The following is a 25,991-nucleotide window of genomic DNA, read 5'->3' as shown; positions in this document are numbered from 1 at the left end:
AGAAGCAGTGCAAGAATCTCTTTCACCTCTGCCAGTGGCTACTGTTAATCTATTCATCTTTGTATCCCCCCAAGCTAGCAGTTTTCCGACCACCTAACACTGCCTCGATAGCATCTGCAAATATTCTTGCACCCTTGCTATTTAAGTGTATTCCATCCCTGTAGAAGCAGTCTCTCCTGTTAACAGGAGATGCATGGGATACATAAAAATTAACACGTGACACAGAAGCCTATGATAGATACAAGTTGATCTGTAACCTAGTTACAAAGGAGGTTAGGCAGGCAAAGGCAATTATGAGAAATCCTTGGCAAAGGATGCAAAGAAAAACAGAAAAGAGTTCTTTACCTATTTAAACTTAAGAAGGAAAGGGATGAATCAGATTGGTTCACTGGATGTTGATGGTTCAACAGTTGAGGATCCTGCTCAGGTGGCTAACAATCTAAACAAGTATTTTGCATCTACATTCACACTTTAGGAGTTATTCAGGAAGGGGAATGTCGTAGGTGAAGTAAACATTGGCAGTGAGCTAGATGATTTTCTAATAACTGAGAGGAAAGTGGAGGAGAAATTGTTGAGGATAAACATAAAAAAGGCACCCGGGATGGATGGGATCTACCCAGTTATATTAAAGGAGGCAGCAAAGGAAGTAAGCAAACCCTTAGCCATAATTATGAGAGCTTCTTTGGGCTCAGGGGAGGTACCTATAGACTGGAGATGTGCAAATGTAACCCCAATTCACAAAGGAGGATCAAAGGCTGACACAAGTAATTATAGACCTGTTAGTTTAACTTCGGTTCCAGGAAAATTAATGGAGGCACTGGTTAAAGAAGCACTGCAGGATCATCTGGACAAGAATTCAGTTATAGCTCAGACACAGCATGGTTTTGTTAGGGGCAGGTCTTGTCTGACCAATTTGATTGGATACTATGATGTAGTCACAAAAGAACTGGATGCAGGGAATAACTTTGATATTATATATTTGGATCTTAGAAAGGCTTTTGATACTGTTGCGCATGGAAGAATGCTGCACAAATTGGAGCAGTGTGGCATTGGAGGCAAATTGCTGCTATGGATAAAGGGATGGTTGAGTGGTAATCAGTGGACACTGCTCAACGTGGACTAATGTTATTAGTGGAGTTCCTCAGGGTTCAGTGTTGGGTCCATTGTTGTTTTCTGTATTTATAAATGATATAGATGATGGTATATCAAGCTTAATGTCCAAGTTTGCAGACGATAATAAGGTTGGCTGGGTTGTTAAGGACACTACTGATGCTATGCTGCTGCAACAGGATCTGGAAAGGTTGAGCAGATGGGCTGAGAGGTGGCAAATGAAGTTTAACATTGACAAATGTAAAGTACTACATATAGGAAACAGTAACCCCAGATCAACGTATCAACTCTGTGGTACCATGCTGACAGTGGTAGAGAATGAAAAGGACCTGGGGGTAATTGTGCAGGCAGATATGAAGTTCTCTGAGCAGTGGAGACGAGCTGCAAGAGTAGCTCATGGTGTCTTGTCAATGATATACAGGAATTTTTCTTGCAGGGATAGGGATGTGATTATTTCCTTGTATAAGGCATTGGTCAGGCCATACCTTGAATACTGTATACAGGTCTGGAGGCCTCATTTCAAGAAGGATGTAGAGCTGCTGGAACGAGTACAGAGAAGGGCAACAAGACTAGTGAATGGAACAAAGGGTTGCTCTTACGAAGAAAGGCTTAAGTTTTGCAAATTATAGAGTCTGGAGACTAGGCATCGGCGAGGTGATCTGATAGAGGTGTATAAGGCTTTGAATGGCTTGAGCATGCTCAATGCCGATGGGATGCTTCCTCTTGCTCAGAATAATCACCTGAGAGGGCATAAATTCAAATTGAGGAAGGACGGATGTCGGATAGATGTGCGGAAATTTGCCTTTTGCCAGCAGTTGGTTTGTGGAATAGACTTCCATCACTTGTTGTTGAAGTTGATAGCCTAAACAAATTTAAGGCTCAGCTGGACAGGTATTTCGAACGAACGGAGGGGTAAAATGGGAGTAGTTGTTGTGCTTTTTTTTTTTTTTTTTTTTTTGGCTGATGCTGAATAAGCTTGCTTTCTTGCATCATATGCCTCTACTAATGCCAATGCTAACTCCGCCGTGTTTCACTGTGGTGATAGAGGACATGCCTGTCAGTAGAAAAACAAAAGTAAACATGAAAGAAACCATTTCAAATTAAATTAGGAATTCATTTGAAGGATTTTTGTTTAAAGTTAGATCTTCTTTAAAAATAGGAGAACCATTTAGAGATAAATAACCTGAAATAGTTAACCACTCAACTGTATGCAAGAGAAGGATTTGTATAGAAAGCTATACAACCTTAAACAAAAAGTTATGCAAACTGTTTGCAAGAAAAGAAATTATACAGAAAAATTTACAAAATTATACTGATGCAAAATATACAAAATTATACCGCTGCAAAATATACAAAATTATACGGGTACATACTATACAAAAATGGCCCGAATTGTACAAATATAATTAATTATACAAAATAAATTATTACATATTAAAAGAAGGAGGGGAAAAAAAAGGGAATTAACCATTAAAGGTAATAAGTGTCCAGTCAACAATTAATGCCCAAACCATCCAAAACACGAACAGGTATTCAATACAATAAAATGACATAAATTACGTTATTATCCATGAGATTTCATAACAATCATCAAGTTGTGATTTTTTTTTTATTTTTTTTTTTATGAAAACCCCAAACACGAGGTATTAGGACCTATAGTACTTGTTACCGTGCTTGGGGTGGGGGTGGAGGTTGAGAAGACGAAAGAAGATATTTGTTGACATTAGATTTGAACTTCTGTAGATTGTAATTTTCAGGAAATACGTATGAAGGAAGGTTGTTGCAGAAAACGGCAGTTTAATGAATAAACGAGGAAGATGAAAGTTGGTTCTGCAAGTTTGAAGTTGGACAGTAAACGGATGGTGGCTGGTGACAGCACGTGTTCGGACTGTTTTGAAAGAGAGAGCAGGAATAATAGAAGCCAATTCAGAAGAACAGTGCCGATGGAAGTATCTGTAGAAAAGACATGCAGAAGAAACAGTACGTGTGTGAGACAGCGAGTGGAGAGACTCTGTTAGAGAGGAGTCATTAATTAACCTAATTGCCCTATTCTGAATGGAATCTAGAAGCCTGAGAGAGGTTTTGGGGACACTGCCCCAGATGTGGGAACAATATTCCATGGTAGGGTGGATTTGCAATTTGTACAGAGTGATCAGCTGTTTGGAAGAAAAGTAACGATAAGAGCGAAAGAGAAAACCAAGTTTTTTAGATGCAGAGGAAGCAATATTTTGATGTGCTTGTGCCAAGAGATATTAGAGCCCAGGGTAATCCCCAAAAGAGATATATAAACTTGCCTAGAAATCGGAGTGTCACCAAAGATAAGCATAGGTGCAGAAGAATCCTTTTTTGTGAGTTATAAGACAACACTGAGTTTTAGAAGGATTGAAATCAACTAAGTTTTCTTTGCCCCACTGGAGAATTACCTGGAGATTGGCATTTAAGGAGCTGGTAGCAGATATTCAAGAAGTTGAAGCTGATTGAGCAGGGCAAGGTTTCTTAAAATGGAAAGTGGAATGCAATGTGCTATCATCAGCAAAACTATGAATAGGATTTCCAGTCAATGGAAGAAGGTCACTAATATACAAGAGGGAAAGAGTGGGGGAAAGAACTGAACCTTGGGGGACACCAGCATTAGTGGAGAAGTTAGAAGACAGAGGTCCATCTACCATCATCCTCAGTGAACGATCAGAGAGAAAACTGGATAACCAATTACAAAAAACAGTTGGCAAACCATAAGATGGAAGCTTGTTTAGAAGACCTTTATGCCAAATACAATTGAAAGGCTTTGAGATGTCAAGAGCAACTGCTTGTGTTTCACCGAACGTTTCCATTGAATTTGTCCATAAATGGGTAACATAAGCCAGAATATCACCAGTGGCTTGACACTGATGGAATCCATACTGGCAATTGTTGATCAGACGGAAGGTTTCTAGGTAGTTTAAAAGTTGGCAATTAATTGATTTCTCCATTACTTTAGAAAGAGTAGAAGTAATTGCAATGGGACGATAATTGGATGGGAGGGATTTGTCACCCTTTTTAGAAACTGGCTGGGTATGAGCATATTTCCAAGCAGAAGAAAAAACACCTTTGGAATAAGAAAGTGAAAAAAAAGGCAGCAAAGAACAGGAGTAAGTTCAAGAGAACAGATTTTGAGAACAAGTGGAGAAATACCATCAGGACCTGGAGCTTTCTTAGCATCAAGATTTGTCAAAATCCTTCTGACATCCTTTTGACGGAAGACCACAGGTGGCATTGAATGGAGTATGGTGGGAATGGTGAGAAATGTTTTACCAAGATCATTAATACATGAGTTGGAAATAAAATGGGATGCTAGCAGGCTTTATCCTTGGCTGAAATGACAGAGGTGGGAGCAGAGATGGCCAAAAGTTGTGGCCAATGGCTTTGGAAAGAGACCAGAATTTTATTTTTATTAAAGATAATATCCAATGCAGAATTCAGTTAAGTTAAATATTATAAAAGAAAATAAAAAAAAAAAAAAAAATAGAGAGAGAGAGAGAGAGAGAGAGAGAGAGAGAGAGAGATTAGCCAATATGATGATCTGAAGAAAACTCACAAAAAAAAAATGTGGAACCGTTTAAAACTGGTAAGTGCTGGTTGAATAGATTTAAAATTCAGGGAGAAGCCTCAAGTGTTGATCAAGGATCCGAAACTTTCAAAAAAGAACTTGTTAAAATTATTGAACAGGGGTATTATGTGCTATACTTCTCAACAAGCTTTTAACATAGATGAAGCAGGATTTTTATGGAAATGAATGCCTAAAATAAGTTTCATATTGAAAGAAGAAAAAACCATGTCAGGTTTCAAAACGGCGAATGATTGGTTGACTTTATTGTCAGGTGGTAACACTGCTGGGGATTTAAAATTAATACCCCCTTTAATTTATTTGGAAGAGGGCCAAAGTTCAACCCAAAATCGACACACTTTTCATGATTAAATTCATCAATTAAATTAAATCATTTAGATCAATTAAATTCATGATTTTAATTAGAATTGTAAGTTTAATTTTAATACGTAAGTAGTTACCACATAATTATATACGTATGTAATGCAGAATATTTTATATATACAAATATTTGAATATTAATATTTTGACCGACATTTGTGCATCTTTATTATTGATTAGGAAAATCCTATGGCATCGACCGCAACTCACAAATACATATGTTACCTTATGGGAATGCAGCGCTCACTTAGCATGGATTCACTTAGCGCTCTGTTTTTCCAGAACGAATTATCAGCATTAATCGGGGGTCACCTGTATCTGATTGGGCATGACAATCAATTTTAACACAAGATTTGAGAATGAAATCCTTAGCAAATCATGCCCCAGACTAGAGCAGCAAAGCAATGGGCACAAAGTAGCAGGAGTGCTGTGGCTCGGGGGAGAACTGTAGGGGACGATTCTCCAATGCACCACAGCCTAAAAAAATGTGCAACTTGTGAAATGTTTGCGAATCTTTCTGGAACAGGACATGATCTAGCCAAGGAGGATGTCTTTGTCTGTGATAGGAATGTCTCAGAGAATGTCAAGAAATTAGGTGCCAACTCAGTGTTCTGATGGGTGCTATGAGAGTTTGAATAGTCAAGTAGATGCCCTCTCAGGAATTAAAATGGAGGATCCATCAAGCTGTCCAACTCAATGCCAGCATTCACTCTTGTGCATCAGGCAACACAGAAGTAATCTTCAAGGCAGAATGCACTGTTCCCATGGGAGCTAGTTATTGTCTGTGCTTGTCAGGGAGACAGGAAATATATTGTGCAAAAAGGATAGGTGGAATAGAACCTGGTTATGTCTGCCAGGGGTAGAAGCTGATGACATTGTAGAGCAGATGTCATCTTTTAAGGGCACAGAAGGTGATATTATTGTACATGTTGACACTAAAAGGCCACCGTAGCCTAGTGGTCAGTTGCTCGGGTGCATAAGTACACGTGCCTCGAGTGACCGGGGTTCAAGCCCGTGACTGCTGAATACGGTGCTGTTTCTTGTATTCTGTGTATCTTGTAAACTCCTCTGACCGTTTGGTCATCCCGGAGTATAAACAGAAAATTTATTTATTTATTTTTTAATGATATTGAGAGTAGGAGATTTGCAAATTTACTTAAAGTATAGTTCAATGTTGAAAAAAGTCACGAGTTAGGGTTAAATTTGAAAGAGTCTGCCTGACACGATTGGAAGACAGACTCTTTCAAAGAGTATGGGATGAGAGTCTAGTCAATCAATTCAACTCTGGAGAGATTGTTCAAGGCTTGTGGGGTAAAATTTTTTCAGTTTTGTCTTTGCTTGTTAAAAAGAGAGACTGCTTCTACAGGGATGGGATACACTTAAATAGAAAGGATGCAAGAATATTATTATTATTATTAGCCGTATGGTGCAAGGAAGCCTGAGGCTTATGCTGCACCAGCCAAAAAAAAATTTCCGAGTTACCCTGAGAGAGAAAGAGAGAGAGAGAGAGGGAGGGAGAAGTAGAAAGGAATCACCAAGAAAGAGAAGAATGATGATATCCAGATGAGGACCCTGGGTGTGCCAAGCCTGTACTCACCAAATGGGAGCCCCTGGGGTTATTTGCTGATGCTATCGAGGTGGGTCGGAAAACTGTTAGTTTGGGAGGGGGGTTCACAGAATAAAAGATTAAAAGTAGCCACAGGCAGAGGCGAAAACGATTCTTGCACTGCTTCTATTAGAATGAGCAGCAGCCTGAAAAGCAAGGTGCTTGGAATTTCAAGTACTGGGGGGAATCATCATGGAATAAATAAATACATGGGCTGTATTAGGGTGACTAAGAGCAAGAAGTGGCATATGTATACTTTCATGTACACCAATGCTAGAAGTATAGGAAATAAATTTGATGAATTTGAAGTGCTGGTCAAGACATCAGAAGCAGATATTGTTGGGATATCAGAGACATAGTATCACACAGAGATAAGGAATGCAGAATTGGAATTTTGGGAGTACAATGTGTACAGAAAGGATAGATAGGATAGAAGGGGAGGAGTGGAGGAGGGATGATTCTGTTAGTTAAGAAACATAAAATCTAAGGAAGTGCATCCAGTTGACATGGGTGGACAGTGCAATGATGAGGTATAAGCACTGGAGAAGCAAAAATGAGAATAGGAGTGTGTTATAGGCCTAACGAGTCTGATGAGCTCAACCAACAATTGCACAGTAAAATAGTGGGCCAGTAAATTAGAATCCCTTATAATGGGGGGTTAACTTCCCCCATTATACTGACTGGAAGTTGCGGTTTGATCACTTACACACTAGCACGGTTTTGTGGATTTAGTTGATGATTGTTTTCTACAGCAGCATGTTCAAGAGGCAACCAGAGGGAGTAATATTCTTGCAGTGATTATTCATGAATTAAGGATCTGAAGGAACCACTAGGTGACAGTGATCACATGTACTGATGTGGGATTTACTTAAAGATATCACTACCATCTTTAAGCTGCTGCAAATTGCAGCAGCTAGAGACTAGGCACCTAGAGATAAGCTAGAGATAAGGCTTTGAATGGGTTGAGCACACTGAATTCTGATGGGATTCTTCCACTTGCTCAGATTGTGAACCTAAGACAGCATAAATTCAAATTGAGGAAAGACAGTAGTAGAATAGATGTGCAAAAATTTGCCTTTAACCAGCGGGTGGTTAATTGCTGTAACTGATTTCCATCTGTCACTGTGGAAGTTGATAGCTTAAATAAATTCAAGGAGGAACTGAACAAACTTTTAGAGGAAATGGTTGTGGTTTGTTTTTTTATTTTTGGCTGATGCTACATAAGCTCATACGCTTGCTTTCTTTCATCCCATGCCTCTATTACTATTACTATCAGAGGTAAAGGGAAGGGTTTTGCTTTCGTAAAGGTGACTACAGTGGTCTTGAGATTAGCGGGACCAACTGATGATGTTACCAACAACAAGACCCTGGGTGCCAAGCAAATTGTGATTATTATTATTATTATTAGCCATATGGTGCAAGGATTAATGTGGTGTGGCCGGAAACCTTGGCAGAAAAGTTGATCTGCCAAGGGCCAACAGGAGCAACGATGGAGCACAATGTGTTTCCACCTTTAGAGCTGACAAGCTGTCGGTCACAGACTGAAACAGATTATGACATTTCACAACTCAAGAGGTTGAAAACAAATTCAACAACAAAAGAGTTTCCTGCATTTCTAATTTTGCATTCACTTTCAGAACAACCTCTCAGCAAATTATCTTCTTTCCTCATCCAGAAACACCTGAAGAGTATTGCAGGATCTCCTAAGGCTGTGAAGAGACTGAAATCTGGAGAACTACTTTTAGAAACAGCAAACTATAGACATTCAGAGAAAATTTTATAACTTTCAAATTTTGCAATTAAAGTATTTCTCCGTGCTACCTAAGTACATCCAAAGGTTTGATATCTAGCTGGGATCTGTCGAATGTGAGAGAGGACAAAATAACTCAGGAGCTTCACAATCAAAATGTTATTGCATCAAAAAGAATCATGATTAAAAAAGACAATAACCTCACTCCTACCAGGAATATTATCCTTACATTTAATTCCCGAAACCTACTATCAACAGTAAAAGCTGGCTATCTACTTTGCCGTGTTCGTCCATATATTCCCAATCCCTTGAGATGTTACAAGTGCCAAAAATATGGCCACTCTCAGAAGACATGTAGAGGAACCCAGTTTGTCCCAACTGTGGTTCTTCCGATCATACTCAGTCTGAATGTTTGGCGACAGACTTGTCCCAACTGCAGAGGTAACCATCCTGCATATTCTAAAACTTGTGAGAAATGGAAAACTGAGAAAAAAGAAAAAAAAAAAAAAAAATTGTTAACTATAAGGTTGAGAACAAGGTAAGCTACCAAGAAGCAAAGAAAATAGTTGCTCCTACTATGCCCAAACGTGCTTATGCCAGTGTTGCACTAAAGCAACAAAGTGTCCATCCAAACTGATGTTACCATCCCTTCAAACATATCAATCTCCAACTAGGCTTGAGCTGTCCTCTCTCAGCAACAGTCCAGTATCCCTAAACACTCAGATCAGGCTAGTAACACTCCTCTTATAATACCAGTGACATCTCCTTCCCTCCAGTGATTGCTAGTACATCACATATAGTCAAAACCCCAATTCAAGAAAGAATATCCAAGAATCATCCATGGATGCTGATTATTCTTCCAACCAGGATGATTCAATTCTAGAAATATATGTGGAAGAAGATATGGACATGGGATGGCCTACATTTCCAAAAAAAGACAAACAGAAGACTAACATAAAGTGCATATCTGCTTGCTCCTGATTAGAGTACAGTACAGCTCCTGATTAGAGTACAGGGTTACGTTCCTGAGAAATGTTGCAAATACCGAAAACGCGAATACTGAGTTATGGCTTCCATAATAATAAAGGGGTTCCATTCCAAAGTATGAAATATATAAGAAAAACTAGTCTAAAATTGTGTCTATGTATGTATTATATGTACCTTCATAATATGACTATGTACATAGACAGTACATAGTGAAATGCAAGCATAAGGTATCGAAATGAAAATAAGAAACAATTTAATATTAAATGTAATATTTATTAGAAATTTCAAACAAATCTTTCAAACCAGCGCCTTTGCTAGCAAAAAAACTTATCCCGCCAGTGCTATCACCAGTTTCGCTAAAGTGTTGATAAAGGAGTTTTGCCTTTTCACGAATGATGAGTGAACTTAACGGAATTTTATTTTGAGTTCGGTCTTCTATCCACAGATTTAAAGCCTTTTCCATTTTTTTCTAATTTAACATCACGAGTTACAGAGGAAATTTTTGAAGCAATTAGCGTGTTTTCACGGACACTACGGCGGATTTTTTCTTCCGATTTTTTGATTGATCGTACCGTTGACTCATTGATTTTATAATGTTTTGCCGCTGAAGAGACACTTTCACCATTAGAAATTTTGTCTAATAACTCAATTTTATTCGCTAATGTCATCACCTTTGATATTTTCACATTTCCCTCGTTATTCGTAGCCATATTTTTGTACAGGTAAAAAAGAACTTGTCCACAATAAAGGCACTTTCTTCCGTTAACACACTCGAAAAAGTCTGTTTTACACTGCAAAACGGTAGATTTATCACTTTTGTAAGCATATCAATTTATAAATTGATGAATTTATTCAATTTATAAGCATATAAATTAAAAGCAAACGACCAAACCTTCCATGACAAGCGCATAACACATACTGAACAAGGATTAGCGAGAAACATCCACGCTCGCGATTTTGTCACCCCTCTCCCCCCCCCACCCACTGAACGCTGTTTTGACCAGGAAAGATAATTTTAGCCACGCCCATGTTTTTTATGGTGGAAAATATTCACGGCGCTTTAAAATTCACATTTTTTAAAGTTTCATTTTATTTTAAATCAGCGATCGCGAATATGCAAAACCGCAAATACAGATACCGCGAATAGCGGGGGTTTACTGTACATTGTAGGAATGGAAAACCACCAGATTTTGTCAGTACCTTGTGATGAAGGAAATCACCTGCGGGAGATAAGACATTCCGGTTAATAACTCGGGAACCAAGCATTTCCGGAACTATGTTGATATAAAATATTTTTATTGTCTACATATGAGGAACTCATTCCTAAAGTTATGCCGTGTAATTTTGCGACACCCTGTATAGAGTGTTGATTAGATCCCATTTGGATTATAGTGCTCTAGTCTATGATTCTGTTCGAAGGAGTGTACTACACTAGCTGGATCCTATACAACACAGTGCATTATGGATTGCACCTTGAGCATTTAGGAAATCTCCATCTCATTGTCTGTATATTGAAGCTCATGAACCTCCTTTGCACCTCTGCAGAAAAATGTTACTACTGAAGTATGCAACCAAAATAAAAAGTTGCTGTTTGCATCCTGTTCACCCATATCTCTTCAGTCCACAACTACCTAATCTCTATAGAAATAAACCTAATAAAATAAGGCCAGCAGGCCTACAGCTTTTTGAAATATCATGGAGTTAGAAAGTTCTTCTTCACAATAGTCAGCAGGTAATGAATTACTTTCATCCACCTTGAATTCCCCTTCTTCAACTGAACTTTAATACTTATTTTCTTCAATGGGGTAAGAATCTTCTACCGACTCTTAATGTGAAACAACTTAATGTGAATTAACATAGCTCTGAATATGCAAGTCATATTCAGAGCTATGTTGATTTTCTGCCAATATATACCGATGGGTCCAAATCTCAATCAGCCATTGGAGCAGCAGCAGTGTTTCCTCCTGCTGTCAATTCAGCAACCTTCCACCTGAGTATAACAACTTTTCTGCAGAACTATATGGAATAAAATTAGCTCTAGAAAATCTGAATCTTTACCCATCTCAAAAATATTTAATTTACACAGACTCTCTCTCTCTCTCAGCTCAATAATCCCTCCTATATGAATATAGGAGGGATTGTGATTAGCTGACAGCTGAAAAACTGAACTAGTATTTTGCATCCACCCTGTTTCAAACCAAATCAGGAGGTTGCTCTTGAAAATTGAACATCGTTAACAATTAGTGAACTTTTGTTGGATTCCAGAACATTCAGGGATAAAGGGGAATGAACTGGCAGATATATCTGCAAAAAATCCGTCAACTTTTGATTTGACCTCCATATTCCAGCCTCGTACTGTAATGTCATCATAGCAGCAGCATGCCTTGTACGGTGAAGAGAACTGTGGCACGCCCAGACTAATAATAAACTTTTCCAGTTGAAACAGGAACCAAAATTTCACTCAAGCATCCAGACAACTAGAAGGGAAGAAGTGGTACTTGCACAGGCAAGAATAGGGCATACCCATCTGACCCATATCCATCTACTCACAGGTGATGATCCTCTTTATGCTGAGCAGTGTCCACACTGCTCAGCATAACAAACAGTCAAACATATTCTAATTGACTGCCCTCACTATCAACAGGACAGAACATCAGTCCTGCTTTTTTTTAGCAAATCTTCAACAATCAAGATCACTAGAGCATATAATTGGCGATCAGGGAAATATTAATGAACTTTTCAGCTTTCTGAAAAAAATTGGAATATATCATAGATTCTGAATAGTTTAATAAACTGAAATTGAATGCCTTCAATTCTGAATTATTTCCTAACACATACCTATGGACAGGCGCACTATAACCAATGTAGCTTATGCGCCATTAAACATCCGTCACACACACACACACACACACACACACACACACACACACACACACACACACACACACACACACACACACACACACACACACAGACCCCAACAGCAAATTCTAAATGGGATGCATTCATCCCACTTAGAATTTGCATTATGGAAATAATCTTGCAACCTGGCTTTTCATACAAACTAAGAAATACTATTCAAGGTTTAGGTCTAAATTGATGTCAGATGAACTAATGAGACTCGTGGCAGAGAAGAAAAATGCATGGGATGCATATAAATTATCCGGCGACATAGAAGCCCATGGTACATATAAGCTAGTCTGAAATCAAGTCACAAAGTTCAAAGACTTCTTTACTAATATAAACTCTAGAAGGAAGGGGATGAATCAGGTTGGTCCAGTTGATATTGATGGTTTGACAGTTGATGATCTTGCTCGGATAGCTGAAAAACTGAACTAATATTTTGCATCCACATTCACACATGAGGAATTCTGTAAGGAACTGGAGGATAGAAGCTTCTTAAACTCTAACAGGGGCTAAATGATTTTGTAATAACTGAGAACAAAGTGGAGGAGAAATTGTTGAAGTTAAACATAAGAAAGGGACCTGGGATGGATGGGATCTATCCAGTTATATTAAAGGAAGTGGCAAAGGAAGCAAACCCTTAGCCATAATTATGAGAGCATCTTTGTGCTCAGAGGAGGTCTCCACAGATGGGAGATGTGCAAATGTATCCCCAATTCACAAAAAGGATGAAAGGGTGACACGAGTAATTACAGACCTTTTAGTTTAACTTCTGTTCTGGGGAAAATAATGGAGTTACAAGTTAAAGAAGCATTGCAGGATCATCTAGACAGGAAGACTGCAGTAACAATTCAGACACAGCATGGGTTTGTTAAGGGGAAGTCTTGTCTGACATTTTTGATTGGATACTACAATGTTATCACAATGGAATGGATGAAAAAAAATAATTTTGTTATCATGTACTTGAATATCAGGAAAGCTTTTGATACTGTTGCACATGGAAGACTACTGTACAAATTGGAGCGGTATGGTGTTAAGGGCAAGTTGCTACAATGGATAAAAGGATGGTTGAGTGAGAGAAGACAGAGAGTGGTAATCAATGGACGCACTGCTCTTCGTGGACTAATGTTATTATTGGAGTCTCCCAGCATTCGGTGTTGTGCCTATGTTGTTGTTTTGTATCTTTATCAATAATATTGATGAAGTTATATCAGACTTATTGTCCAATTTTGCAGATGATACAAAGGTTGGCAGGGTTGTTAATGATAGTAATGACAGTATGCTACTGCAACAGAATCTAGAAAAGTTGGGAAGATGGGCTGGGAAGTGGGAACTGAAGTTTAAATTGACAAATGCAAAGTACTGCATGGGGATAGCAATAAACCAAGAGAAATATGCTGTGTTGTACTACACTCAGGTGGTAGAAAATGAAAAAGACTTGGGGTAATTGCACAGTAAAATATGAAGTTTTCTGAGAATGTAGGCAGGCTGCCAGAGCAGGTTATGGGTCTTGTCAATGATATACAAGAATTTTGCTAGTAGGGTAAAGGAGAAAATTATCCCTTTGTATAGGCTAATGATCAGGATGCCTTGAGTATGGCATACAGGTCGTGGTGGCCTCATTTTAGGAAGGATGTAGAGTTGCTAGAATAAGTACCGAGAAGAGCAACAAGGTTAGTGAGGAGAACAATGAGGTCCTCTTACCAAGAAAGGCTTAAGTTCTGCAAATTGCAGCTTCTGGAGACTAGGCACCTGCGAGGTGATCTGATTGAGGTGTATAAGCTCTTGAATGGTTTGAGCGAACTTAATGTTGATAGGATTCTTCCTCTTGCTCAGATTTCACACTCAGAGGTCATAAATTCAATTTGAGGAAAGAGAGTTTCAGAATAGATGTGCGGAAATTTGCCTTTAGCCAGCAGGTGGGTGATTGCTGAAACAAGTTTCCATCTGTCGTGGAAGTTGACAGCTTAAATGAATTCGAGGCTGAACTAGACAAACGTTTGGAGTGAATGGATGGGTGAAATGGGGAAGTTTATTTGGCTCATTCTATATAAGCTTGCTTTCTTGCATCATATGCCTCTACTACTGCTAATGCTAATAATATGCTTTAGCACGTGTACATTTAATACCTATGAGATTCCGCACCTGAGGGGGCATGAATTCAAATAAAGGAAAGACAGTAGTAGTGAAGATGTGTGGAAATTTGGCTTTAGCCAATGGGTGGTTTATTACTTTAACAGATAGCTTAAATAAATTCAAGGTAGAACTAGACAAAAGTTTTGGAGTGAATGGATGGGTGAAATGGTAAGGGTTTTTTTTTTGGCTGATGCTGTATAAGCTTGCTTTCTTTCATCATATGCCTCTACTAATGCTAATATAATTTCAGTCAAGTTTATGTGCCACATTCTGACATTATCACAGATTAGGGCAGATTTTCTTATGTGCTGCTGCTTTGTTTCTTCAGTTGTAACTTGATACAAATCATGAGTGTATGACTATGATACAGAAAGAAAGATCCAGTCCTCTACTCAGAAGACTCCATCTTTTCCATGGCCAAAATCTTGTCCATTAATATTGTGTTTTTTGACTCACAGGGCATTATTCATTTGTCCTACATTGTCAAACAGGAAATCAGGAATATTATAAAACAATAATACATCAATTTCAGGATGCTGTTTGGAGTAAACATCCAGAGAAGTGGAAATTGGCACTTGCATCATGCCAATGTTCCTCGTACACACACCCCTTTCCATTCAAGAATTTCTCAAAGCACTCCATCCCCAGGGGCTCATATCTGTTGAGTATGGGCTTGGCATACCCAGGGTCCCCAGCTGGACATCCATTTTTTTGGATGGTGCAGCCTAAGCCTCAGGCTTCCTTGCACCATATGGCTAATAATAATAATAACTTTGGTTCTCCATCAATCATGCTAACCAGATTTAGCTGTCTGTTATATTTCCCCCTTCAAGCATAAAGCCTTCTTTAAAAGTCACAAATATGCAACAACAATTCAGAATGCTATTCAGGAATAATTAGCAAAAATATACAGAAGAAGCCTATTAGGAATGCTTCTTGAAGTTGGAATCAGTGCACACATGTCATGGAGACTTCAAAGATGATCTATCAAATAGCTGGAAATGTTCATAATTTCTGTAATATATTCAGTGCTCAAACTTTGATCACACCTCATATGCAAGGTTTGATTTCAGGTTTAATGTTGATTCACAGTAATCTTTGATATATTCATTATCACAAAATAATAGTTCAGCTTAGGTGAAAAATATAATAAATTATTTGTTCTTTTATGTTTAGGATACAGGCATATATCTTTAAGAAATGAAGCTGGTCAACCACTCACTTTACCCACCATTTTTGTGCATATTACTGTTAAAGATTATATTCCTGATGGCCTGTCAGGTATGTAATTTACTATAACTCTACTATATTAAATTTACTGTATTTATATTTCATCATTTTTACAGTAAAGGTACTATAAATATCACAAAATAAGTTTCTTTAGTATTATCATTTATGTACTCTAGTATTTTACTTTTTTAAATATAATTAACCGAAATTTCATTTTATTAACAGTTCTTTGCTTGCCTTTCTATGCATTGATTATTTTATAGAAATGTAGTAATGAATATAATGGTATTACTATATTACCATTTTCACTAGTTTAAATTTGGTGTGAGCAGATTATTGTTGCCAATAAAAGTTTTGTTAAGTGATATTTTTTCTTATTAATTCATATACGTTAGCATGGGATGAAGACACACTTCAGGAGAAAAAAAAGTACAGTATATATTTGATATTAAAAAAAAAAAAAAAAAAAAGAGAGAGAGAGAGAGAGAGAGAGAGAGAGAGAGATTCAAATCTTTATTGTACCATTCAATGAAATTCCAGGATAATTTATTAAATCTTGAACCCCATTTAAACTTCATTAAGGGAAACAAGTTAGCTTTTCACAAAATATGACACAAAAGTCAAAAAACCACATTAAAACATATTCAGGAAGAAAAATATGGACTCTGGTAAGTAATTAATCAGTAATGCCTACCATTCACACATAATAAAACAAAGCCTAATAAGATCCCTAATACATTAAATTTTTAATACAATTCAAGTTTACAATGAGCATGAAATAAAAGAGGAAATTAGCATGATTTCAAAAATCTGAATGAAAAATGGGTACAGAAAAAAAATATAAAACATCATTTATAAGAATAACAGACATCATAAAAACCATAAAGAGTTTAGAGTACACACAACTGAAAACCCCCAGGGAAGTTTGTTGATGGCTCTGTCTACAGTCATCTAATTTTAAAACTGATGCTTTTTATCTTATTAATTAATTTAAAAATAAATCCCTTCAGGATACATTAAATTACAAACAGTGCTTGCCTTGTAGTTACACAAGAGACTGCTTTGTAGTTTTTTTTAATAAAACGTAAAACATGATTGGTATTAGAACCTATAGTACTGAGTACTGTGCATTATGCATGGGTTGAAGGTTGAGGAGATGAAATGAGGAGATACTTGTACTTGTTGACATTAGAATTGAATTTCTGTAGATTGTAACTTTCAGGAAATATATGTGAAGGGAGGTTGTTCCAAAAAACAGAAGTTGAAGGAATAAATGAGAAAGAAGAAAAGTTGGTTCTGTGAGCTTGAACTTTGATGCTGGTTGCAAGAAAAAGATTAAAAATGTAGTGTGTTTGGTTAAAATAGTCTGATATTCTGGTAAGTACACGAACAATCTGTGTGAGGTTATTAGTAATTGCAAAGGCTTCAGCATCACGACCAGCTGGGTCCGTGTAACTAGAAAATGGAAACCAGCTGGCAATATGAACATTAAACTTACCAAAGAAAATCACCTGCACTGTTAGGAAAATTTAACTGGAGAACGTTGAGTTTCGTGGAGAGGAAATCAAAGAGTTCCAAGTGATTAGCGACACCTGTAGAACAATATTGGCAGCAGATGAATTTGACACAATGAGGTAGAGAGATTTTAAGCCAGAAAAATTTGAACAGAGAAGATTCCAAATTACTAAGTACCTTGACTTGGGCACCTGCAAGTGGTGAAGGGACCTCCCAGTGGCACTGCTGGTCCTCCAGATTAGCATCACTGTAATCAAATGCCCACAGCCTAGGTTTCTGGCTTTCATCTTAGGAATCCGGCATGTTTGCTGAGTGTGCGCGGGGTCCGTGGAAATTTGAAAAGGGAGATCCTGTTGGTCGAGGAGCCCAGCTTCAACACACCACTTTGGCCTCTGTTTTGACAAGACAGGTGGCCCTGGATGGATTGGCCAGGATCAATTGTCTAGTGCAGGGGATGGTGAACCTTTTTGCGTGCCCAGAACACAAAATTGGTTAAATATTTTAAAAACTACCCTCGCATTTCAGAACACAAAATGCATAATGCTTTGTTATCCTTCTTAATCATACTAAATCTTTCACTCCAAGATTCTTGAAATTCTCTGCTATTCCTCTCTTCATCTGAGTGTTTTTGTTTCTTTGCTGGTTGAGCTGACATTCTAAACAATCTGTAAAGGGAAAATAGCAATTAAAATATACATGAGAATTTATGGGAATTAATGAAGAATAATCTCCAATCTGCACACCACATACAAACCATAATTAACAATGAAGGAGACTACACCAAATACTGAATGTGGATAATACACCGATGAGCCAAAACATTATGACCACCTACCTAATATGATGTTGGTCCTCCACTTGCAGCCAAAACAGCTCATACCCGGTGAGGCATGGATGCTACAAGATTTCTAAATGTGTCTTGTGGTATCTGCTACCAACACGTAACCAGCAGATCCTTTAACTCCTGTAAGGTCTGTGGTTGAGATGGCGCAGATCAGAGTTGCTGTTTCAACACAAACCACAGATTGTTTGGTTGTTATTTGGTATTTAAGAGCATTAGCAACTAAGGCCATAATTGCTCTGGGGATATGCGGTGGTCATTTGCTGACCTTTCCTCATCCTCCGTATTTGGTGGTCACGGGCTTGAACCCTGGTTTAATCAAGAAGCATGTGCTATGCACTGCTGCTCCTACCCACCTGGCTACGGAGGCGACAAACCACAGATGCTCGATGGGATTGATGTCTGGGGAATTTGGAGGCCAGCGAAATACCTGGAAGTCTTCATCATGTTCTGCGAACCAGTCTCGAACAATCCCCAGTGTGGCATGGTGCATTATTCTGCTGAAAGACGGCACCGCCAGAGGGGAAGACCGTTGCCATGAAAGGGTGTACCTGGTCAGCAATGATGTTTAGATAGGTGGCAGATGTCAGAGTGCCCGGCACATGGTTGACTGGACCCAAGGTATCCCAGAAGAATATCGCCCAAAGCATGACACCACCACCACTGGCTTGTTTTCGTCCCATAGTGCATCCAGGCACCATCACTTCCCCAGGTAAACGATGCACATGTACCTGGCCGTCCACATGGTGCAACAGGGAACATGATTCATCAGACCAGAGAGCCTTCTTCCAATCATTGATGGCCCAGTTTCGATGCCTGCGTGCCCATTGTAGGCGCTGTTGCTGGTGAATCGTGGTTAGCATGGGCGCTCGGAGCAGCCTGCTGCAGCCCCATTTTCAGCAGGGTTCAATGTACCATGTTATTGTGACACATTACTCCCGTCACCAGCTAGTTGCACCACAGTTGCCCTTTTGTTGCCATGTACCCTCTGGGAGAGAGCCTTCACTCACCATGAGCCGTGGTTGTCCAACACCTTGCCGGCGGTTTGTGGGTTCCCCTCCTCGGACCACTTTCGGTAGGTACTAACCACGGCTGACCGTGAGCACCTTACCAGCCGTGCCATTTCAGATATGCTCTGACCCAGTCATTTGGCCATTACAATTTGGCCTTTGTCAAACTCGCTTAAGTCAACTGCCTTTTCCATCTGAAGAGCAAGAGTAACACTGATTAACGGAGCTCAGTATCAGGTGTTTTTTATACCGTATCCCAACTCACACATGCGCTGTAGTTCGCCTGCAGTTGCTTCGATTTGAATAACGACTCTCTGGTTATAATGTTTTGGCTCATCGGTGTATATCTCACACAATTTTACCAATAACTTATGTTCTGAATAAATGTGTGAAATATACGAATTTTTTTCTTAATTTTGTTTCACAATTTTGTCAGCACGTCTCACCACTCTAACTTCAAACAAATCACTGCATGAAGCAAAAAGTTTAAAGAACGTTTAGGGTCTCACGGCACCAGGGATTCCCCCCATCTGCATGTAATTTTCATTGTGAGTGTGAGACTGTACTCTGGTAAGGTCAGAGGTTTAAAAGTGTATGGGCTGTGTATATGTGTAATGTTGTGTACCATTGTTCTTCTGGCCATTTAGCCGTTGGGCTCCTATTGGGACCCACCATTTCCACACTTTGCCGCGTAGAGGCAGGCCAGGTACCCAGTAGACTTACAGTTACTTTGGTAGGCCCTGCCACCTAGTTTCCTCAGATTTCTGTGACAAGAGCCTATATATATATAAAAACAGGGGGAGGGTTAAGCACTGGGCAATACCTGGAAGTCTTCCTCATGTTCCATGAACCAGTCTCTGGAATAGAAAAGGCTGAAAGAGGAGTTTGAAATTTTTTTGGGACACTGAATTCTGCATGCCCAAAAAATTTGTACAATATGCCACTTTGGGCACGCATACCATGGGTCCACTAACCTTGGTCTAGTGGGTTCACCTGCTAGGGTCAACCATGCCAATGCCATGCCCCTACCCTCGTGGTCTGAGGGATAGGATTCAGCCTGGTGGCGATGCATGTATAGTACAGGTACAGTTCATTTATGCAAAGGCACAGTTCAGTACAGCTCATTTATGCCACGTACTGGGCATCCTATTTGGGCTCCATGGTGGGTGGGGAGCCCAGGCACTGAACAAAAATAAAAAATCAGTATGAATCCTGATAAAATAAACTCTTCTTCTGGGTCCCCCAACATGGCCCCTACCAGACAATAATGAAAGAGAAACAGACAACCCCACTTCAGCAGAGAGGTCCAGAACTGAAACATTATCATGTCCTACACCTAGATACCTGATAATCCATTCTACTAGAGGAAAAACCCATAGGGAGAATGTCACCCTTCTTAATCCAGAAGGGTTTGGAAGGGTTGGCAGGCACCCCTAAATTGGTAAAACAGCTATATTCTGGCTCCTCATTGGAACCAAGTGTGACAAACATGCTGAACAACTCAGAGCAACAATTATTGGGGGAATGCCAATTACGGTAATACCCCACAAGACACTGAACTCATCCCGAGATGTGATCTCTGAATGGGATCTTCTTGAAATGTCTGAAGAGAAATTCTGTTCCGAACTAAAATCACAAGGATTGACAGCTGCAAAGTGAATGTTCATATAAAGAATGGGAATCTAGTCCCCACTAGAAATATCAACTTTACTTTTAATGCACCAACATTACTTAATGAGATTAAAGCTGGTTATCTGAACTGCACAATATGTCCTACATCCATATGTTCCAAACTAATTAAGGTGCTTCCATTTCCAGAAAAATGGAAAATCACAAATGGCCTGCAATGGTGCTCTTGCTTGCACTCACTGTGGTTCAAAGGACCATGTAAAGCTACAAAACTGACATGTATTAATTGCCAGAGCAAGCTCTTGAGAATGCTAGATTTAGAAAGAAGAAAAAAGAAATACAAAGACTTAAAGCAGAGTTAAACATCTCATACCAGATACCAGGAGGCTAGAAAAGCAGTTAAACCAGTAAATAGCAATAAGGAAACATATGCTAAAAAGGTTGCAAAGAAATGTTCTATAGGTACTCAAACCAAAATAACTGTACCAGCAAAAAACTCATTTACACCTATCACCCTATCTTTACTGAGTTCAGAAAACCAGTACAAAATATTCAGTCAGCTGCCGCTGGAATATTGATACATTCTTGTGCCTAGCAGAACCGAGCAGTAATGTAAATGGACAAGACACCCAACTGCCAAAGGTAGTACAAGAAAAAATGAATGTTGAAAATAAGGAGGTACATGATGAAACTGTCTTGGAGCTCTTTGCTGAGGAAGGAATGGACACAAGACAGCATCCATACTGAAAATATTGTCCTCACTACTTCAGAAGCTGACCAACTGATCCACCATGTCCAAGTAATGGCTAAATTCCTACAGTGGATATGTCATGGATTCTGAAAACCAGCTGGATTTTGCTTACAGGAGACTTATCAAAAATTGAACGATGTCCCCACCATGCATAACATCATGATTATTCATAAGGATAGAACTGTGGATGGCCCTGCACATGGAAAAGTCACTATCCTCATGGGCAACCAGTCCCTATTTCAGTCTTTGCAAATTACAACCAGCGTAGAGTCTGTTGCATTTCGCCTTACAGTGGATTTTTTATTAACAGCAGTTCCATTTATTTACCACTGGGACTGACTGATAAGATCATCAAGGACCCAGAAAGTCCTTGATGATCTTATTTTGCAGTTACCTCCCATTTTTTACTTCTTCCACTTCAATATCATTGATAAATACAGAAAACAACAATGGGGCCAACACTGACCACTAGGGAACTCCAATTATGGCATTAGTCCTTGAAGAGCAGTGTCCATTGATTACCACTCTGTCTTCTCCCACTCAACCATCCTTTTATCTATTGTAGCAATTTGCCCTTCATGCCGTACTCTTGACTCTTGTTCAGTAGTCTTCCATGTGCAACAGTATCAAAAGCTTTCCTAAAATCCAAGTAAAAGTAAAGTGCAGCCATTATTAACCCACTGCAGGATGGAAGCCTCCTCAACAATTCATGCTGAGGGAAATGGACAATAATCTGCCACGCTGGTCCAGTGCGGGTTGGCAGATTGACCCTATTCAGCAGTCAGGGGCTTGAACCCCGGTCTACTCAAAGAGTGTGTGTGCTACTGCACTCCTGCTCCTGTCCACTCGTCTACGGAGGCCGGGGTAAAATCCAAGTATACGATATCAAAATTATTTTTTGCATCCAGTTCCTTTGTAACCACATCATAGTATCCATTCAAATTAATCAGACAAGACTTCCACTTAACAAGCTCATGTTGTGTCTGAATTATAACAGCAGTCTTGTTTAGATGATCTTGCAGTGCTTCTTTAACCAGTGACTCCATTATTTTCCCAGAACAGAAGATAAACTAACAGGTCTAATTACTCATGTCATCTTTTAATCCCCCTGTGTGAATTGGGGATATATTTGCATATCTCCAGTCTGTGGGAACCTCCCATGAGTCCATGGGTCCCCTCATTATCATGGCTAAGGGCCTGCTTACTTCCTTTGCTGCCTTCTTTAATATAACTGGATAGATTCCATCCACCACAGGTGCCTTCCTTATATTTATTTTCATAAATTTCTCCTCCACTGTGCTCTCAGTTATTACAAAATTATTTAACTCCCTGTTAGAGTTTGATAAGCTTCTGGCCTCCACTTCCCTACAGAATTCCTCCTGTGAATATAGATGAAAATACTCATTCAGTTTGTCAGCTACCTGAGCAGAATCCTCAACAATAGAACTATTGTTATCAAGTGGACCATTCTGATTCATCCCCTTCCTTCTAGAGCTTACATAATTAAAGAAGTCTTTACTGTTTTTCTCTGCATCCTTGGCCAAAGATTTCTTGTACTCTGCCTTTGCTTGATTAACATCCCTGCATTTAGTATTCTATCAGATAGTGTAGTATTGACAATTAATTAATTAAATTTATTGATCATATTAATTTAAAATATCATGCCATAGACTAGAGCAGAAAAGCAATGGGCACAAAGTGTCAGGAGTGCTGTGACTCGGGAGAGAACTGAGGGGAATGACTCTCCAATGCATCACAGCCTAAAAAAAATGTGCAACTTGTGAAATGTTTCCCGAACTCTCTGGAACGGAACATGATCTAGCCAAGGAGGATGTCCTTGGGTGTGCCAGATGCAGAGAACGTCCAGAAATTAGGCGTTAGCTCAGCGTTCTGATGGGCGTCTATGAGAGCTTGAGGTGTAGGGTAGATGCCCTCGAAGAAATTAATATGAGGGGCCCGTCAAGCTCTCAGCTGCTCAACTCAATGCCATAGCTCACTCCTGGGCATCAGGCAACACAGCGGCAACCTCCAAAGGCAGAATAGGCTGGTCTCACAGGAGTTAGTTATCGTCTGTGACTCTATTGTCAGGAATATGGGAAATATATTGTGTAAAAAGGATAGATGGAATAGGACCAGGGTATGTCTGCCAGAGGCAAAAGTTGATGACATTGTAAAGCATATATCATCTTTTAAGGGCACAAAGGATGATATTGTTGTACGAGTTGGCATCAATGACATTAAGAGTACGAGATCTGCAGATTTACTTAACAAGTACAGGTCAATGTTGCAAAAAAGTTGTGAATTAGGGTTAAATTTGAAAGTGTTTGCAATTCTGCCCAGACACGATAGGAGGGAGTAGATGATGAGAGCCTTGTCAATCAATTCGGCCCTGGAGGAAATGTGCAAGGCTCAAGGGGTAAATTTTTTTCAGCCTGGTTTGTTCTTGTTAACAGGAGAGACTGCTTCTACAGGGATGGGATACACTTAAATAGAAAAGGTACAAGAATATTTGCTGATGCTATCGAGGCAGTGTTAGGTGGATCGGAAAACTGCTAGCTTGGGAGGATTCACAGACTAAAAGGTTAAAAGTAGCTGCAGGCAGAGGTGAAGGTGATACTTGCACTACTTCTATTAGAATAAGCAGTGGTGTGGAGCGAGTGGTGTTGGGGGTTTCAGGGACTGATGGCAGTCATCGTGAAACAGGTGAGTATATAGGATGTGTTAGGGTAACTAATAATAAGAATAGGTACATGTATACTTGCATGTATACCAAGGCTAGAAGTATAGTAAATAAATTTGATGAATTTGAAGTGTTGGTCAAGACATCAAAGGCGGATATTGTTGGGATAGCAGAGACGTGGTGACACACAGATATAAGGAATGTACAACTGGAATTTGGGGAGTACAATGTGTTCAGAAAGGATAGACAGGATAGGAAGGGAGGAGGTGTTATTCTGTTAATTAAGAAAAACATAAAATCAAAATAAGTGCATCCAGTTGATATAGATGAACAGTGCACTGTTGAGTCAGTTTGGTGTGACATAAGCACTGCAAAAGCAAAAATAAGAGTAGGAGTGTAGTCATTCAGGCCGAATGACCTGAATGACTACAATGAAAAATTGTACAGAGAAATAGAGTGGGCTAGTAAATTAGAATGTCTTATAATGAGGGATTTTAACTTCACAGATATAGACTGAAACTTATGGGTTGGTCGCTCGCACACTAGTAAGATTTTATGGATTTATTGGATGATTGTTTTCTGCAGCAGCATGTTTGAGAGGCAACCAGAGAGGGTAATACTCTTGATCTGGTTATCAGCAGTGATCATTTGTGTATTAAGAATTTGCAGATAAAGGAACCATTAGGTGGCAGTGATCACAGTGTACTGATGTGGCAGATTAAAGATATAATTACCATCAGGGGTAAAGGAAGGGGTTTTTGCTTCCATAAAGGTGACTTTAGTGGTCTCAGACAGTTTTTAAATTCTGTACAGTGGGACCAACTGATGATGTTACCAACAGCAAATTTTAAGTGGAAAGCATTCAAGGAATTAATAGTGGAAGCTATTAAACGTTTCATACCTATTAAGAAATATTGTTCAAGGTTTAGGCCTAAATGGTTGTCAAATGAACTAATGAGACTCGTGACAGAGAAGAAAAATGCATGGGATGCATATAAATTATCAAGTGACTCAGAAGCCTATGGCAGATATAAGCTAGTCTGTAATCAGGTCACAAAGGAGGTTAGGCAGGCGAAGGCAGATTACGAGAAATCCTTGGCAAAAGATGCTAAGAAAAACAGCAAGGATTTCTTTACTTATATAAATTCTAAAAGGAAGAGGATGAATCTGATTGTTGCACTTTGATATCGACGGTTTGACTGTTGATGATCCTGCTCAGATAGCAAACAAACTGAATGAGTATTTTGCATCTACATTCACACATGAGGAGTTATTAAGGTTTGAAAATGGTGGAAGGTTATCAAATTGTAGCAGAGTGCTTAGTGATTTTGTAATAACTGAGAGTAAAGTGGAGGAGAAATTGTTGAAGTTAAACATAAGAAAGGCACCTGGGATGGATGGGATCTATCCAGTTATATTAAAGGAGGCGGCAAAGCAACTAAGCAAACCCTTAGCCATAATTATGAGAGCATCCTGGACTCAGAGGATGTCCCCACGGACTGGAGATATGCAAATGTATCCCCTGTTCACAAAGGGGGATCGAAGGGTGACATGAGTAATTAGAGACCAGTTATTTTAATTTCTGTTCCGGGTAAAATAATGGAGTCACTGGTTAAAGATGCATTGCAGGATCATCTAGACAAGACTGCAGCAATAATTCAGACACAGCATGGGTTTGTTAAGGGAAAGTCTTGTCTGACAAATTTGATAGGATATTATAATGTGGTTACAAAGGAACTGGATGCAAAAAATAATTTTGATATCATATATTTTGATTTCAGGAAAGCTTTTGACACTGTTGCTTATGGAAGACTATTGTACAAATTGGAGCAGAATGGTATAAGGGTAAGTTGCTACAATGGATAAAAGGACGGTTGA

At 39.1% G+C, this 25,991-nt stretch overlaps 1 protein-coding gene across 3 annotated transcripts in view; it reads left to right on the top strand.

Annotated features, from left to right (window-relative positions):
* LOC150088410 (1-phosphatidylinositol 4,5-bisphosphate phosphodiesterase classes I and II-like) overlaps positions 1-25,991 on the top strand; it is a 1,046,313-nt gene that overhangs the window by 690,866 nt on the left and 329,456 nt on the right. For all 3 annotated transcript variants that reach the window (XM_090369498.1, XM_090369497.1, XM_090369499.1), the window contains exon 22: positions 15,634-15,738. In XM_090369498.1, the coding sequence (XP_090225624.1) occupies positions 15,634-15,738 (105 nt within the window). The remainder of the gene's footprint in view (positions 1-15,633; positions 15,739-25,991) is intronic.

This window comes from Mastigoproctus giganteus, chromosome 3 (assembly GCF_048544385.1).
Source record: "Mastigoproctus giganteus isolate SK-2022 chromosome 3, ASM4854438v1, whole genome shotgun sequence".
NCBI classification, from domain to species: Eukaryota; Metazoa; Arthropoda; class Arachnida; order Uropygi; family Thelyphonidae; genus Mastigoproctus; species Mastigoproctus giganteus.
This window is presented reverse-complemented; position numbering and strand designations above follow the sequence as displayed.